This window comes from Lonchura striata, chromosome 9 (assembly GCF_050655825.1).
Source record: "Lonchura striata isolate lonStrDom1 chromosome 9, ASM5065582v1, whole genome shotgun sequence".
NCBI lineage: Eukaryota > Metazoa > Chordata > Aves > Passeriformes > Estrildidae > Lonchura > Lonchura striata.
Genome location: NC_140711.1, coordinates 23031703 through 23046021, shown reverse-complemented (window position 1 = coordinate 23046021; position 14319 = coordinate 23031703). Strand labels below are relative to the sequence as shown.

The 14319-nt window shown below is 63.5% G+C and overlaps 2 protein-coding genes across 3 annotated transcripts; one reads left to right on the top strand and one right to left on the bottom strand.

Annotated features, from left to right (window-relative positions):
- Nucleotides 1-8343: 8343 nt before the first annotated feature.
- On the top strand, nucleotides 8344-10739 carry POLR2H (RNA polymerase II, I and III subunit H). The gene is made up of 5 exons (XM_085587976.1): nucleotides 8344-8466; nucleotides 8794-8877; nucleotides 9578-9671; nucleotides 10039-10122; nucleotides 10238-10739. The coding sequence occupies exons 1-5, from the start codon at nucleotides 8394-8396 to the stop codon at nucleotides 10353-10355; spliced, it is 453 nt and encodes a 150-aa protein (XP_085444102.1). The 5' UTR covers nucleotides 8344-8393; the 3' UTR covers nucleotides 10356-10739.
- A 271-nt stretch (nucleotides 10740-11010) lies between these two features.
- On the bottom strand, nucleotides 11011-13356 carry THPO (thrombopoietin). Of its 2 annotated transcripts, XM_085587973.1 has the most exons (5): nucleotides 12964-13141; nucleotides 12069-12196; nucleotides 11899-11985; nucleotides 11530-11694; nucleotides 11011-11433 (listed from the first exon to the last, which is right to left on the bottom strand). In XM_085587973.1, exons 1-5 carry the CDS (start codon nucleotides 13001-13003, stop codon nucleotides 11251-11253), a joined length of 603 nt encoding a protein of 200 aa, XP_085444099.1. In that variant the 5' UTR covers nucleotides 13004-13141; the 3' UTR covers nucleotides 11011-11250. The 2 variants fall into 2 exon arrangements, with proteins under 2 accessions (XP_085444099.1, XP_085444100.1); XM_085587974.1 differs by having other exon boundaries at nucleotides 11104-11694; nucleotides 12964-13356.
- Between the last annotated feature and the right edge of the window lie 963 nt (nucleotides 13357-14319).

Here is a 14319-nt window from a genome sequence, read left to right as displayed (position 1 = left end):
GTGCCCATGAGTGTGAGCACACCCACGCATCTGCTGGTGTGCACAACTGGCTGTGTTGGCGTGCGTGTATGGGTGTACGTGTGCTGCTGTGTGCAAACACGGAGACCTGTGCACACCTGTGAGCCTGTCTGTGCATGTCTGAGTGCCTGGGGCAGGAGGAGGTGCCTGTGTCTGTCCGTGCTGGGACATCGGTACTGCGTGTAGTCCTCTGTGTGTGTGTGCAAAGGTGTGCCTGTGGCACCCCTGTGTCCCCACCCAGCCGCTTCTGCCATCTGGGGTGGCTGCAGTGGATCCTGGCTCTGTCCTCCACCCCAGCCATGCCAGACCTCCCAGGGAGACTCTCCAGCTGACCCCGTGGGGGCAGCAGGGACAGGACCCTCGGGGCTTCAGGTGCAGGAGGCACCTGCAGGTCATGGCAGCTCCTCTCCCTCACCCATCCCTCCCTGGGGCTGTGATTCTCCCAGTGCTGCAAGGGGCACAGCCTGGGACCCCCAGCACTGTCGGACTGCCAGACCCATCTGCTGTGTCCCCTGGGGCTGTTGCTGCCGGGGTACAAGGTGTTGCTGCTGGGCAACCCCCCCACCACATCCCCCCTCACCAGCCGGACACGGGGCAGTGCCGGGAGGAAATCCAGGCGTTATCAGGCAGCCGGCTGCAGCCCTTGCCGTGGCCTCTGGCCTGAAATTTCCTGGCATGGCCACTACAACAGCATTTATCCCGGGCTGTGCCTTCCTCACCAAGGTGGGGTCCAGCCAAGCTTCCCCTTGACACCTCGGGGGTGAGGGTATGTTGTGGATCAGGCCTCCCAGATCCCTGTCAAACCAGTGGAGAGGAAGAAACATGGATTTTGATGGGGAAGGAGCCACTCCTAAGCTCCGCCTTGGTGCTCCTCTGTGCCCCTCATTCACACAGGGTATACAGACTGGGGAGAGAATCAGGCTTGGGGGGGGTTTTAAGCCCCCTGAAAGGCATCCTGGCCCCCAGCAGCCCCCCTACAAACCCTTCTTATCTTCATGGCAGCCAGATGGGGTCTCACCAGAGAGAGGCTGAAATTTCCAGGAAAAAATGTAAATAAAGGTCCCTGTCCCGCCTGTCCCCCTTATCTCAGGAATCCGGAGTGTGCCGGGCCCTTCTCCCAGCCGTATTTCATCCCAGCCATCCCTGCTGGCTGCAAACCAAAGCAACAATGATGGGGATGTGTAAGAGACTTAAAGATCACAACTGCCTTAAACATTGTCAAGGCCACAGAATGGAGGGAGGCTGTGTCTCAGGGCCAGCCAGGATCCCCGGATCATGGAAGCCACAACTTCCCACCCCACATGGCTGAGGGTTCATAGGATGGTCAGAGAGGTTTGGTACTTCAGACCTCAACACATACGGCCCAGCCATGGGGGTTCCAGGGTGGGAAAGCTTTTGGGGTTCCCATTGCCCACCTGGTGTCCCCAAGCAGCAGGGTTGGGGCTCAGTCACTTCCCCTCCCTGCTCCCAGATCAGCTGCTAATGATGTCTCCTGACCCTGCTCGAAAAAAGAACGTAAATTATTCAGCTTCTCATCAGGGCAATTAAATTAGCTCGTCATTTCAGGCCATGAATATTTCAGGGGGGCAGGGGCTGGGAGCTGGGGGGGCCAAGGCGTGACAGGGCTGGGGCTGAGCCCCGTTCCTTGGCCAGGAGATGCAGTGAGTGTGTCCATTCTCAGACCACGGGTGACAGAGAGGCTGGGGAGTGGAGCTCGGGGATCTCTGGGCAGAAGGTTTGAAGTCTGGTGCCCAGAATCCGGGGTCCCTTGTGGGCAGTCTGTCCCGTTGCCCTGTCTGTCTAGGTTACCTTCCCTGCTGCTGACAGAGGCCAGGTGCCAGCAGCCAACCCCTGCCCCACTCCCAGAGCACCTTCTGCACCCCACATTGCCCCCCTTTTTCGGGAGGACACCTGGGGGCTGGTGGCACTGCAAGGGGCTGCCTCCACCCTAGAGATCCCAAATTCCCGCTGCCTTCCCCTTGCCCCAGGCTGTGCCAACTCCTGCCCGCTACCCTCCCCAGAGCCTCCAGGTTCTCCGTCAGGATTTCTCTTTCCTTTCTTCCTCGCACTGAACAATTAATAATTTATCCCATAATAAAAGAGGAAACAGTTAATGAGATGAAAACAAGCCAGAAACATCTGCTGGGGCTGCTTTCATCGCCTCCCCGGGCCGCCTGCGCAGGAAGCGGGGGCGGGAGGGGGACGGGGGTGCCGGGGGGGCCACGGCAGCAGGAGGCTGTGCCCGCATCCAGCCTTCCTCACCACGGCCCCCTCCTCCTCAGGGACCCCCAGGCCAGGCACTCTCTCCCCACTGCACCACCAAAACCTGGCTGAGAGCTGCTAGGCTCAGGTCACAAATTGCGCTGGGGGTCTTGCCATGGGGGTGTCACCCCAAAAAGGGCAGTGAAGCCTGTTGGTCTGACGCTGCCCAGCATCCCCGGAGATGTGCCTGGCTGCTGAAAGGGGGACAGGGTTGTCCCCTCCGTTCCCTGTCCCCAGCCCCCATGCCCAGCTGTTGTTCATTACTGGTGATCTGATCTCCAGTGAGTGGGGCTGGCCCCAGGACCTGATACTATCAGGGAGCAACACAGCCCCAAACCCTCCTGGGGTGCCAGGGGGGACACGTGGGGATGGGGCAGGGCACCCTGCCAGCAAAGGGGACTGCAGAACTGACCCCGTGACTCAGTGCTTTGCTGAGATTTATGGAGTCCAAGAGGAAGCTTATTTTGGGACTGCTTATTTCGGAACTGTGGCTTCATGGCATGTGAGGAGAGGTGTGAGGGGACATGGCTGGGATGCAGTGAGGATGCAGGGTGCTGGGGAAAGGGAGGGCAGGGAAAGGGGGCACTGAGAGCAGGAAGGGGACAGGCAGGAAAGGACAAGGGGAAGGCAGCAATGCTCAGAGGCTGCTGACGTGTGGCCAAGACCCAGACTGAAAGAAAGAGCCAACCCCAACCAGCCCCACCATCAGCTTGGAATGGACTGTGAGGACCCCATAGAGGCACCCTGGGCTGAAGGAATGGGCTGGGGCAGGGGCAGTGAAGCTTGTGCAGGATGCTGGCGCCTGCCTCTGTTTCCAATTTAGCTGATCCTCGCCCCGATCCCTGCAGCTCCCTAATCTGTTTGTCTTCCAAAGCCGTTAAGTTAATTCTGAACCCAGCAAAATCCCACAGCCTTCATCCCAGCCCACCCTCCAGCTCGATGGATCTGGCAGGAGATGGCAGGTAGATGCTGCCAGTGTCCAGCACGGAGCCCCTTCCATCATGAAGGAGCAGGATCTCGCTCCTGCAGACTCCCAGAGCAGTCTCCAGCAGCCCCAGGTCCCTCCTGGGGCCGGGTGCCGCTAAGGGCCATCACGGGGACAGGCGGCTGTGATGACAGCTGGGGAGATGGCCTGTCCCTCTGCCAGCCCGCACAGGCACCCGGCCCCGCGCTGAGAGGTGCTGCGGAAAAACTGACATCAGCATCAGCCCGGAGGAATTCAGCCTCCCTGGCCCATCCCAGCTGGGGACAGGGACAGGGGCCCCTGCCGTGCAGCACAGCAGACTTGAGCAAGGTGAAGTAGGAGGGGGGTGGTATAAGCCCCCTTCTTTGCTGTACCCCTTCCTGGGGACCAGGAGCAGCCCAGAGGGTCTGTGTGTATCCCCAGGGTACAATCACTGACTCTGCTTCCTGTGAGCACAGCCCCCTGCAAGCTCTGACTGCAGAGAATAGCCAGCTCATGACACTGGTGACATCCCCTGTGCCAGTCAGGGACAGTGCTTGGGGCTGAATTCCTCTGGATCTCAGTGAAGAGAAAGAAAGTTCTAATCCTTTCCCAGCTGGCTTGGGGCTTCTGGTATGGTTATGGCCTGGTCACTCCTTGGTCCCTCTATCCCCCACCCCACAGGATGTGCCTGGTGGCGATGCAGAAGTGGAGGAGAGATGGTGACACCCCCCAGTTGCCTCCACGCTGGAGACCCCGACATCCTGCCCCCCTCCCCCAGTCACGCTCCATCATCTCCTCATTCCCAGTCCGGGTAATTGGTGGCCCGGTGACAGACGGGCTCATTAACAGCTTAATTTCGGCTTCATCTCTTCCTGCCCGACCCCCAGCCCAGGTGGGGACTGGCCCGGCAGGGTGCAGGGATGGGCCGTGGGGTACCGTGGGGTACCCGCGGAGCCGGGGGAGCAGAGGAGTGCACAACACAGGCTGGCAGCGCTGCCCTGGGCAGCCCACATGGCCTTGGCTCCCCGACATTGGGTGCAGGGGAGACCCCCATTCCTTGGCATGGGGCAGTGCCTCCCTGCTCCCTGCCCCACTGGGATGGGTAGGGATGCCAGCATGGCAGGTGCTGGCTGTTGCCCACCTTCCTGGCCTCGCCCTGCCCGTGTTTGCTTCCCCAACGGCGGCGGCTTTCGGCTCCTTTGTGCTGGCCGATAACAGGAATTGCCGCTGCCTCTGAAGTGCTGGCCAGCAGCCCCCACCCCAAACTGGGCAGCAGCATGTGGGATGCCGGCAGAGTCCCGGGCACGGGCAGGAGCGCAGGCAGGCTTGCAAGCAGCAGGCGTGGGCATGGGGTGCAGGTAGGTTTCTCACCCTCACTGCTCTCCTGCTTTGCCTTCAGGTCCATATTGCAGCCCGTGAGCCCATTCCCAACACCTCAGCACCAGGGCAGCGCCCAAAACCCTGTCCCCCTGTCCCTGCCCCCCTCCCAGGAAAAGCAGCTGGCGGCAGCCCACGATGGCTGATGTGGGGCCCCCAAAGGCTGCCCCACCGGATGGAGACCTGGCTGCCTTTCAAAGGCGTTTGTGTTGTGTAATTTATCGGCAGGAGATAACAGACAAGCGGCTAATGAAGGAGGGGGCTGTACCCCTGCTCTGGGGAGTCTGGCACGACAGCACTGGCACTGCCAGGATCCATCACGCTGGGGGCACACACACTTCCCTGGCCAAGGTGTGGGTCCCATTTTGGTTTGGGGATGCCCCAAGGCAGAGCCAGAGATGGTTCTGCTCTGTGCCTGCTTTGGAGCTGCTGCCTGCCCTGCACAGAGACCCCAGGGGCTACTGCAGAACCAGAGCAAGGGGAGCCCGGGTCCAGTATTTGGGGGTTCTTCACCCCAGGGACACGTGGACTTCTCAGCAGGGAAGGACTGGTCCCACAGGCACGGGGGCAGCACCTGGCACCGGATCTGAGGCGAGTTTGTTTAATCCAGATAAGGAGGCGACGCCAGGCACCTGGCTGGCAAACGGAGCTCCCTGGGCAACAGCAGCGAAGGCAGTGCTGGCCCCCCAGCCTCCCCAGCTCCTGTGCCAGGACCGTCTGTTCAGCCTCGGCTGCGCAGGGCTGGTGTAAGCTGGGTACATGAGTCCCTCTGGCCACCACTCTCCTGTGGCACAGCATGGCATGGCATGGCACATGGCACGGGGTCAGCGAAGCAGCCGGCACGCGGCTCAGCCAGGGCAGATGGGCATGGAGTGCAGGGAAAAGCAGGGTGCCCCATCCTCTGTCAACCCGGGCCAGATTTACACCAGGGCCAGCAACCCCCCGGCCAATCCTGCCCCAAGGGTTGTGTGGCCACGGGGCCAAGAAAGGGGCTTAGGGACAAGGACAGCTCTTGGCATCGTGGTCCTGCTACACAGCCAGTGCTCAGGGGGTTCAGGGATGTGCCAGTCTCCTGCTGCCACCCTGATCCTGTGGCATCTGTGGGGCACCTGGAAATCCACCCCCCTTCCCCGCCTGTCCCTGGAGGTGGCTGCATGCCCGTGACCCTGCCCAGCGTGGGGGCTCAGACGTGCCCTGCCCGCAGGGGCAGGGAGCATTCGGCAGTGCGGGCTGGCAGGGTCGCTGGGCAGCAGCACCCTGGGGCTCCCTCGCCGGCTGGTGAGCACAGTCCCAGCTGCCTGCTGGCCTGTGCCGGGTGTGCCAGGTCTCAGCGGGGGCAGACAGGCACAGCCAGGTGGGATTAGCCCTTTGTGTCACCCCGCAGCAGCCCTGAGAGCATCCAAGCAGGGGGCACAGCTTTGCCATGACACTCCAGCCTGAATCACATCAGGATCCCAATGGGTACCCCTGAATACAAGTGGGGCTGGCACATGGACCCCTTCCCGAAAAACAGCCCTGGCCCCCACGCCAGGAGACCGGGAGGTCACGTCCCTCCAGGACGGCACCCTGAGGATTCTGGAAAGAGCAACTGGTCATACTGGTGCGCCTGGCTGTGGCAGGACTCCCTCGGTTCCGGCACACCCTGGGGCTGTCCTGCCATGTTCGGTGTGCTGCTGCCGCCCCCTGGCAACCTGCACAGCCTGGGGCGTCCCCCACAGCCCCTCACGCAGGGCTGTCCCTGCACCAGCCCAGTCCTGCACCCCAAACAAGCGGGCAGGGATGCAGGGTGCCAGGAGGGCGCAGAACTCTGGGGAAGGGTCCACACCTCTCACCTTGCCCCAGAGGAGAGCGTGTCTGCGGCCACCACATTCCGGCAGGGAGGAGGTTTCTGCCCCCTTCCCGAGCCAGGGTCAGAGTGGGGAGGGGGCTGCGGGGCTTGGGGGAGTTGCCCGGCCAGGCGATGATTAGAGGGAGGCGAGGTTCCGTCCCAGCGCATTAAGACTGTCCCCGCTGAGTGCCACCGCCGCGGGGTGACCCCGCCGTGAACCTCCCGCGCTCCCCCGACGAGCCACCAGACCCCTGGCACCGGCACCCCCCTTCACGCCAGTGTCCCCGCTGCGTGTCACCCCTGCCCCGTTCCGCTGCCTGCGCCTCAGGCATGCGTGAGGATGCGCTGGCACCGTGTGACGGAGGGGACGTGCCATGCAGAGGTCACACCTGCGTGTGTCTGGGGACCACAAGCATCTTGTGACAGGCCTCCCGGTGCGGATGCTGGGGCAGCTTGGCTCTGGGTGCCGTCCCGGACCACGACCTGGAAATGTCTGGCTCCTGGGGACAGCAGGGACTATGTCCCCACGAAACCACCTCGCCGCAGGCACGGGGAGCCATATCCCACAGATGTCCCCGCTCCGGACCTCGTGGTCCCTAGGGAGATGGTGGCATGGGACTCGCACACAGCGCCGTGCCAGCCGCTCTCTCCAGTCCCCGTCACACCGGGACACCTGCCGGCTCCACCAGCCTTCTCGGTGCCCCATCCGGGCGGGCACACGCTGCCCGAACGAGGCGCAGGGTCCCCAGTGCCAAGGCTCTGCAGGGGCAGGGAAGGTTTTGCTCAGGCTGGCGGTGGCATTCAGGGAACGCGGAGGACAGGGCTGAACTCTTGAACCCGCTCCCGACCAGATGCCAAGCATGGAGCACCCCGTGGCGCCCAACGTGTGAGCAGCCCCCGGCCGTGCCAGACCCCCCTGCTCCCCTCACGGTTCACCGGCAGGACACGGGGGACGGTGTCACACGTCCCCTCCCGCCGTGGCTGGCGGGCGAGGAGGAAGAAGCCGGTGGGGGCGGCAGCTCCGAGACCCATCGCTGGCTGCGTCCGCGCAGCTCATCGCACCCGTGTCCGGCTGCGATCGGGAGCGGGGGTGCAGCCCCTCTGTCCCTGCGGCGGGGGACACGGGCTGCAAGGGCCCCGAGGGACACTCCGGAGCCCTCCCGGGACACCGGGACCCCTCCCGGGACACCCCGGAGCCCTCCCGGGACATCCCTGACCCCTCCCGGGACACCCCGGAGCCCTCCCGGGACACCGGGACCCCTCCCGGGACATCCCTGACCCCTCCCGGGACATCCCTGACCCCTCCCGGGACACCCCGGAGCCCTCCCGGGACATCCCTGACCCCTCCCGAGACACCCCGGAGCCCTCCCGGGACACCGGGACCCCTCCCGGGACACCCCGGAGCCCTCCCGGGACACCGGGACCCCTCCCGGGACACTGGGACCCCTCCCGGGACACCCCTGACCCCTCCCGGGACACCCCTGACCCCTCCCGCGACACCGGGACCCCTCCCGGGACATCTCTGACCCTTCCTGGGACACCGGGACCCCTCCCGGGACACTGGGACCCCTCCCGGGACATCTCTGACCCTTCCTGGGACACCGGGACCCCTCCCGGGACATCTCTGACCCTTCCTGGGACACCGGGACCCCTCCCGGGACATCTCTGACCCTTCCTGGGACACCGGGACCCCTCCCGGGATATCCCTGGCCCCTCCCGGGGCTCCCCGAGCCCGCCGCGCGGGGGCGCTGCGGTGCCCGCTCCGTGCCGGGTCCATCCGCGGCCTCGCAGCGCCCTCTGCCGGCCGCCGCGGGAGGCGCGGGCACGGGGCGGCGCGCGCTCCCGCCGGTCCGGGCGGGGGCGTGGCCCCGCCCACCGTGAAGCCGCTTCCGCCCGGCGAGGTTGCGTCATCAGTGTGCGCCGGGCGGGAGCGGCGCCGGGAGCGGGAGCGGAGCCGCTGCCATGGCCGGGATCCTCTTCGAGGACATCTTCGACGTGAAGGACATCGACCCGGAGGGCAAGAAGTTCGACCGCGGTGAGTCGGGCCCAGCCCGCTTCTCCCGGCCCTTCCCGCCGGCGCTGGCCGCTCCGCGTGTTGGCAGCCCCGGAGCGCCGCCGCGCTTCCCCCAGGCTTCCCCGGCCCGGCTGCCGTGCCGCCCGCGGGCCCCGTGCCTTGCATCCCTCGCCCCACCGTGTTCCTCGCCCTGCTGTGCACAGCTCCGCCAGCTGCCGGGCTCTGCCTCCATCCCAGCCCCGTCTGAGAGCGGCTCCGGTGCCCGCCTGGGCTGGGAGGATCACCCTGTTCCCACCCAGCCCTCGGGGATCTTCTGTGTCCTTGTCCTGACTCTGCTGCTGTCCCCAGTGTCGCGCCTGCACTGCGAGAGCGAGTCCTTCAAGATGGATCTGATCCTGGACGTGAACATCCAGATCTATCCCGTGGATCTCGGTGAGCCAGCGGGCACGGGGCGGGGCTGCCGGTGTCAGCTGGGGCGGGCGAGGTTGGAGGGGATGGAGTCAGGAATGGCTGTGATCGAGGAATCAGCTGCCTCAGGCTTCCTTGTGCCCCAGCGTTGTCCCCAGGTGGCCGGAGGTTCGAGGCACTCTCGGTGTACTGAGGCTGAGCTGGGTTCCTGCTTCACCTCCCTGTGTTTGTTTGGGCTCACCTCTGCCCCTTTCCACACAGATGCTGTTTGGGGGAGCTGCTTCAGCTGGTGGTGACCAGGCTTTAAGGGAGACTTCCTGAAATTAACTTCTGCAGCTAAATATACTAAATATGTGGGAAAGAGAATATTACCCTTGATGAAACACAGAAGGGCTGAAGCTGATGCTGCAGGGGGCTCATGTACCTGCCCAAGGGTCCAGCCAAGCTCTCTGTGGGGGCAGAAGTGAATATTTTCTTGTATGTCCTGAGAACACCAGCAGTGGTGTCCTTGTGGCTCTGGTTTCCTCTGTGATGTGGGTTACAAGGAGACACAGGATCCAGTGTGACCTTTCACATGTTCCCCACAGTCCTGTTGGAGGACTGGCAGCAGGGACAGAGCCTGCTTGGCACCCCCTGCCAGGGTGGCCCTGCGTTCTGGCTGTGTGTGCTGCTGCTGCTCTGGCTGTGCTCTAACCTTCTCGCTGCTTCTCTGGCCTCCTCACAGGGGACAAATTCCGCCTGGTCATCGCCAGCACCTTGTATGAGGACGGCACCCTGGACGATGGCGAGTACAACCCCACGGATGATCGGCCCTCCAGGTACGGGGCCCGGCTGGGACCCCTGCCCATGGGGACGAGGGACAGAGGGGAGTGCTGAGGCTGAATGTTTCAGGTTGGACACGAAGAGGAATTTCTTCATGGAGGGGGTGATTAAACATTGGAGTGGCTGCCCAGGAGGATGGTGGAGTCCCTATCCCTGGAATTGTTTAAAGAAAGGCTGGGTGTGGCACCCGTGCCATGGTCTAGTTGACAAGGTGGTGTTCAGTCACAGGCTGGACTTGATGATCTGAGAGGTCTTTTCCAGTCTAGTTGACTCTGTAACTGGAGGTACCTTCTCCCAGAGGACACTGAGCTGGGGGAACGGCCAGGTTTGATTCCTTGCTGACCTCAGGCTGTGCTGTTGCAGGGCAGACCAGTTTGAGTACGTGATGTACGGCAAGGTGTACCGGATCGAGGGGGACGAGACCTCCACGGAGGCGGCCACGCGCCTGTGAGTGCCTGTCGAGAGTGGGGGGACACGGTGCCCGGGGTGGGGAGCGCTGGGATCTCGGCTCGGGTCTCCCATGGGGTTCCCTGCTCTCACTGCTCCTCTCCTCCCACCTCAGCTCTGCCTACGTGTCCTACGGGGGGCTGCTCATGCGGCTGCAGGGAGACGCAAACAACCTGCACGGGTTTGAGGTGGACTCGCGCGTTTACCTGCTGATGAAGAAGTTGGCCTTCTAGCACACCTCCATGGGCTGCCCCACAGACATCCAGCTGGAGCCCTGAGAGCCCACATTCTGCTCCAGCATCCATGCTGCCCAGCCTCCTCAGGGCTGAGGGGGCAGGAGGAGTCCCCCTCCTCATCCCTTACTCTGACTTCTGATTCCTGCTGGGATCCACATCTGTTTGCAAGGAAGGAGGTGCCTGACATCTGAGTGGACACTATGCTGGGTGCTCCAGTCTTGCCTGATGGCATCTCCTCACCTTTGCCTGTGCTCAACAGCCCTGGCTCTGGCCAGGAGCAACTGGACTGGGACAGCTGCCTGCCTGTCTCTGAGGACCATTCCCTCAGGAGCCATCCTGAGGCAGGCTGCCTTGGTTTTGATTAAACTGGGATGTTTTGTACACCTGGCTCTGCTTGCTGAGAGATGAGGCTGGCAGGGAGTGGATACACCTGTGCAGGAGCAAAGGGGGGGCCCTGACACTTCCCAAGGGATGGAGAGTCGAAACCTGCCACAGTTGGCCACAGAGAGGAGTGGCAGCTGGGGCTATGCCAGGGGATCCTGCAGCACTGGCAGCTGCCATGGGTGGGAGCAGGCACTGGGCACAACTGGGAGCTTGTCAGAGAAGCTGGCTTCTGCCCTGGGCCCAGGCACAAGGACACACACAGCTCTTTAGAAAAATAGCTCTTTAATCGAAAAGCATTCACAGTAGAAGTGCCTGCCCAGAGGGGAGCAGGGCCTGTGCCTGCTGGCCCATTGTCACTGTTTGCCTCCACATGCTGCATGGTTGTGAAGACTTGAGGAACAGGTGCCAACCCTTTCCCTGTGGGCATCTTCCTGGGCACCCAGAGCACAGCTCAGTGTCCTGCAGGATTGCTCCAGCATTGCTTTGTGGTTGATTTCTGTGTGCAGCCTCACCGGGCCCCGCATGGAGGGTCTCTGCTGTCCCCCTGACCTTGCTTGCACAAGACCTTGGCCAGGTCAGAGAAGAAGAAGCGCAGCTTGCCCTGTACCAGCTGCCGGTAGGTGAGGAAAATGCTGGAGATGTGGGTCTGCTCCATGGAGTGTGGGGAGCAGCTCGGCTCCCAGTGTCCTGCCTGAGAGTGGGACAGAGGGGTGACAAACACTTGCACCCAAGCCAGCCCAGCTGGCACCTGTGCCGGGGTGCTCTGGCCCATGTGGGGAGGTCTCACCTCCCAGCTGAAGCTCTGCAGGAGCAGGAAGAAGGAGTTGGCGTGTCGGTAAAGCTGGCTCAGCTGCCTGGCCCCACACTCGTCGCTCACCTGGCCCTGGGCCCCTGCCGCAGCACCCACCAGCAGGGCCAGGTCACACAGGATCTCCCGCCGCTTGGTCTCGTTCTGGGGGAGCAGACAGTGACCCCCAGGGCCTCATTGCTTTCTGTGCTCACCTTAGGTCTGGATGGAGTCCTCTACCCTCCCTGTGCCACCAGATATGCCTACAAGCATCTTGTTCAGCATTTCTGGTGTTTGTGCCTACCCAAGGTTCCTTCTCCAGTCCTGTTAGCACACCAGTGCCAGCACCCTCCTCCCAGCCCCTCTCACCGATTTGGATTTCCACTGCAGGAAAGTGAAGTCCACCAAGGGCAGCACTGCAGGGCACCTGAGTGCAGGCAGGGCCTGGCACTGGCCCTAGTGAGGAGAGATTTCAAGGTGAGGTGCCAGCAACTGTGCATGTCCCTGGTCTTGGGTTTTGTGGGGGACTCTATCCTCACCACTCTCTTTTCCATGTCCTTGGCCTCCATGATGTACTTCTGGATAAGCCTGTTGTCACAGACCAGCCGCGTCGGGCTGGCACGGTCCTCTTTCACGTGCAGGAGGAAGGATGTGAGGAGGAGCAGTCCTGGAAGAGATGGGGTTGCCCTGTGCATTGTGCCAGTCTCCCTGGGCAGTGCCAGCCCAGAACCACCTGCAGTGGCAAGTCTTCTCCCCAGCCCTTTGGTGGTGTCGATGGCCCCGTGGAGCGGCTGCAGGGGGAGGTGTGAGCGGCTGAGGAGGGCCCGGTGCTGCTCTCCAGTCAGCCAGCGAGGGGTGCCGGTGCTCGCGGGGGAGAGCCGGGCTTGCACTGGTGTGTGCCAAGGGGCCGCACAGCCCTGTCTGCCAGGTTTTTCGGCCATGCTCCAGGCAAAGAAGCAGGGCTGTACTCCCTGTGCAGACCAGGGCCAGCTCTCCGGATCCCTGCCAAGAGCAGTCCCAGGCGTCATGTGCACTTCGGGGAATCCCAGCCTGCAGTGTCCCACAGGGAACATCTGCTGCTGGCCGCTGCCCTGGCCGAGTGCTCCTCTGCCAGCACTGCCTTCCCCAGTGCCGCTGCACACCGCCGTGCCCAGCAACTGCCCATCCTGCCAGCTTCTCCATCCCGCTCTGCATCCTCCTGCCTGCCTCACTGCCTGCCCTGGCACTACACCAAAAATGCTCAGGATGGGCATGGAGAGATGCTTGGTTGCCCTCACATGCTGGCAGCGGCCAGGTCCAACTAGCCCAGAGCCACCCTTGGGGTTCGATGCCCATCTGTGGGATTCATCGTGCAGGGGACGCTCTGGCTGTGGGGCCACAGTGCCCACTGTCCCTTCCTGCGCACCCGGTCCCCGCTTTTAGCCGCACACTCACTGTTCAGCTCCATGCTCGGCTGGGGGCTCCGGCCCCGCATCTTCCACGCTGGGGCCCGCGGCTGCTCCCCGGCTGCCGCCGCCCTTCCATGGAGGGCAGCGTGGCGCGGGCTCCCCGCGGGCCGCGCAGCCAGGCCGGAGGCCGGGACCGGCGGCGGCCCCGGGACACGGCGCGGCTCCGCGGCTCCGGCCCGGCCGCCCAGCCGAGGCAGCACGATTTCCTGTTGTGTCGCCGCTGACCTTCCAGCTAAATCGCAGCGGGGGCCCCGGGCCCGGGGGAAGGCTTCCTGCCTCCGGCCGCTTCCTCCCTTGGCTCGGGGCACGGGAAGGGCGTCCCTGGGCGCCCTCCGTGGCTGCTCACCTGGCCCCGGGCCTGAGCGCTCAGCAGCCAGCGCTCAGTGCTCGGTGCCTCAGCTGGGCCGGTCCGGGGGAGAAGGTGGCCCTGGTACCTACAGAGGAGATGGTCTCAGTGATCCTGCGCTCGACAGCCCCGGGAACATCAGCCCTAATGTAGTCCTGCTCCTGGCTGTGGCAGCCAGGTACAAAAGCCACAAAAACCCTCTCCCAGAGGTGGACCATAATCTGGTGATCCTCTTCCAGAGGTGGACTTCATCCGTGGTGACATTTATCCAGTTAGACCCCATCCCTGTTGACCCTCATGCTCTGACCCCTGTATCCACCAGAGGTGACTCAGGGAGCTGGAGCCCCCCAGGATGGCTGTGGTTCCTGGGATCCCTCTGGGCTGGGGAGGGCTGTGGATCACAGGGGTCAGGGCTGGTGCATAGCCCCACGGCTGTTCCACATGGGGAATTGGTTGGGAGTGGGCTGGGTGAGATGCCCCTCCCTGGGTAGGAGAAGCACCAGGACCTGTTCAGCACCATACCCTGGCATGGCTGTGACATTCCCTGGCAAAATCAGCTCTGGCTGGGCACTCTGGCAGGGGGTGCACATCCCCATGCCCGTGTGTACGTGTGTGTCCCCTCGTACTGCACACGGGTACACACCCACCATGTGCACCCTCAAACCTACGTGTACACACGTGCACTTCCCTGGCACGCGCCGGGCCTGCGCTCACATAACCCCGGCAGCCCCCCATGGCTTCCTTTGGGGGACACCCCCCTCCCAGCACACATCCTCTCGCTGCTGTCTCCCTGCAGCGCCTGGTTTCCTTCTCACACCCCGGCTCTCGCACTCTCGCACGTTCCCACTCCTGTCCCCAGGGACAGTAGTTCCCGGCAGCGCCTGGCCGGGTGACAACAGTTAAAGTAAACACCCCAGCCCCGCTCCACCTGCCCCATGCCCTGCTCAGCCCACAGCAGCCCACCTTGCAGAGTGCCTGGCTGGGGGGTCCCGTGGG

What these genes read in the sequence shown, in the direction of transcription:
- POLR2H (XM_085587976.1), top strand. Translation starts at nt 8,394, where the DNA reads ATGGCCGGGATCCTCTTCGAGGACATCTTCGACGTGAAGGACATCGAC. An exon ending in GATCTATCCCGTGGATCTCG is followed by an intron (nt 8,878 to 9,577) that starts GTGAGCCAGCGG and finishes GCCTCCTCACAG; the next exon opens with GGGACAAATTCCGCCTGGTC. An exon ending in ACGGATGATCGGCCCTCCAG is followed by an intron (nt 9,672 to 10,038) that starts GTACGGGGCCCG and finishes GTGCTGTTGCAG; the next exon opens with GGCAGACCAGTTTGAGTACG.
- THPO (XM_085587974.1), bottom strand. Translation starts at nt 13,003, where the DNA reads ATGCGGGGCCGGAGCCCCCAGCCGAGCATGGAGCTGAACA. An exon ending in AGGACATGGAAAAGAGAGTG is followed by an intron (nt 11,986 to 12,068) that starts GTGAGGATAGAG and finishes TCTCCTCACTAG; the next exon opens with GGCCAGTGCCAGGCCCTGCC. An exon ending in TGCAGTGGAAATCCAAATCG is followed by an intron (nt 11,695 to 11,898) that starts GTGAGAGGGGCT and finishes CTGCTCCCCCAG; the next exon opens with AACGAGACCAAGCGGCGGGA.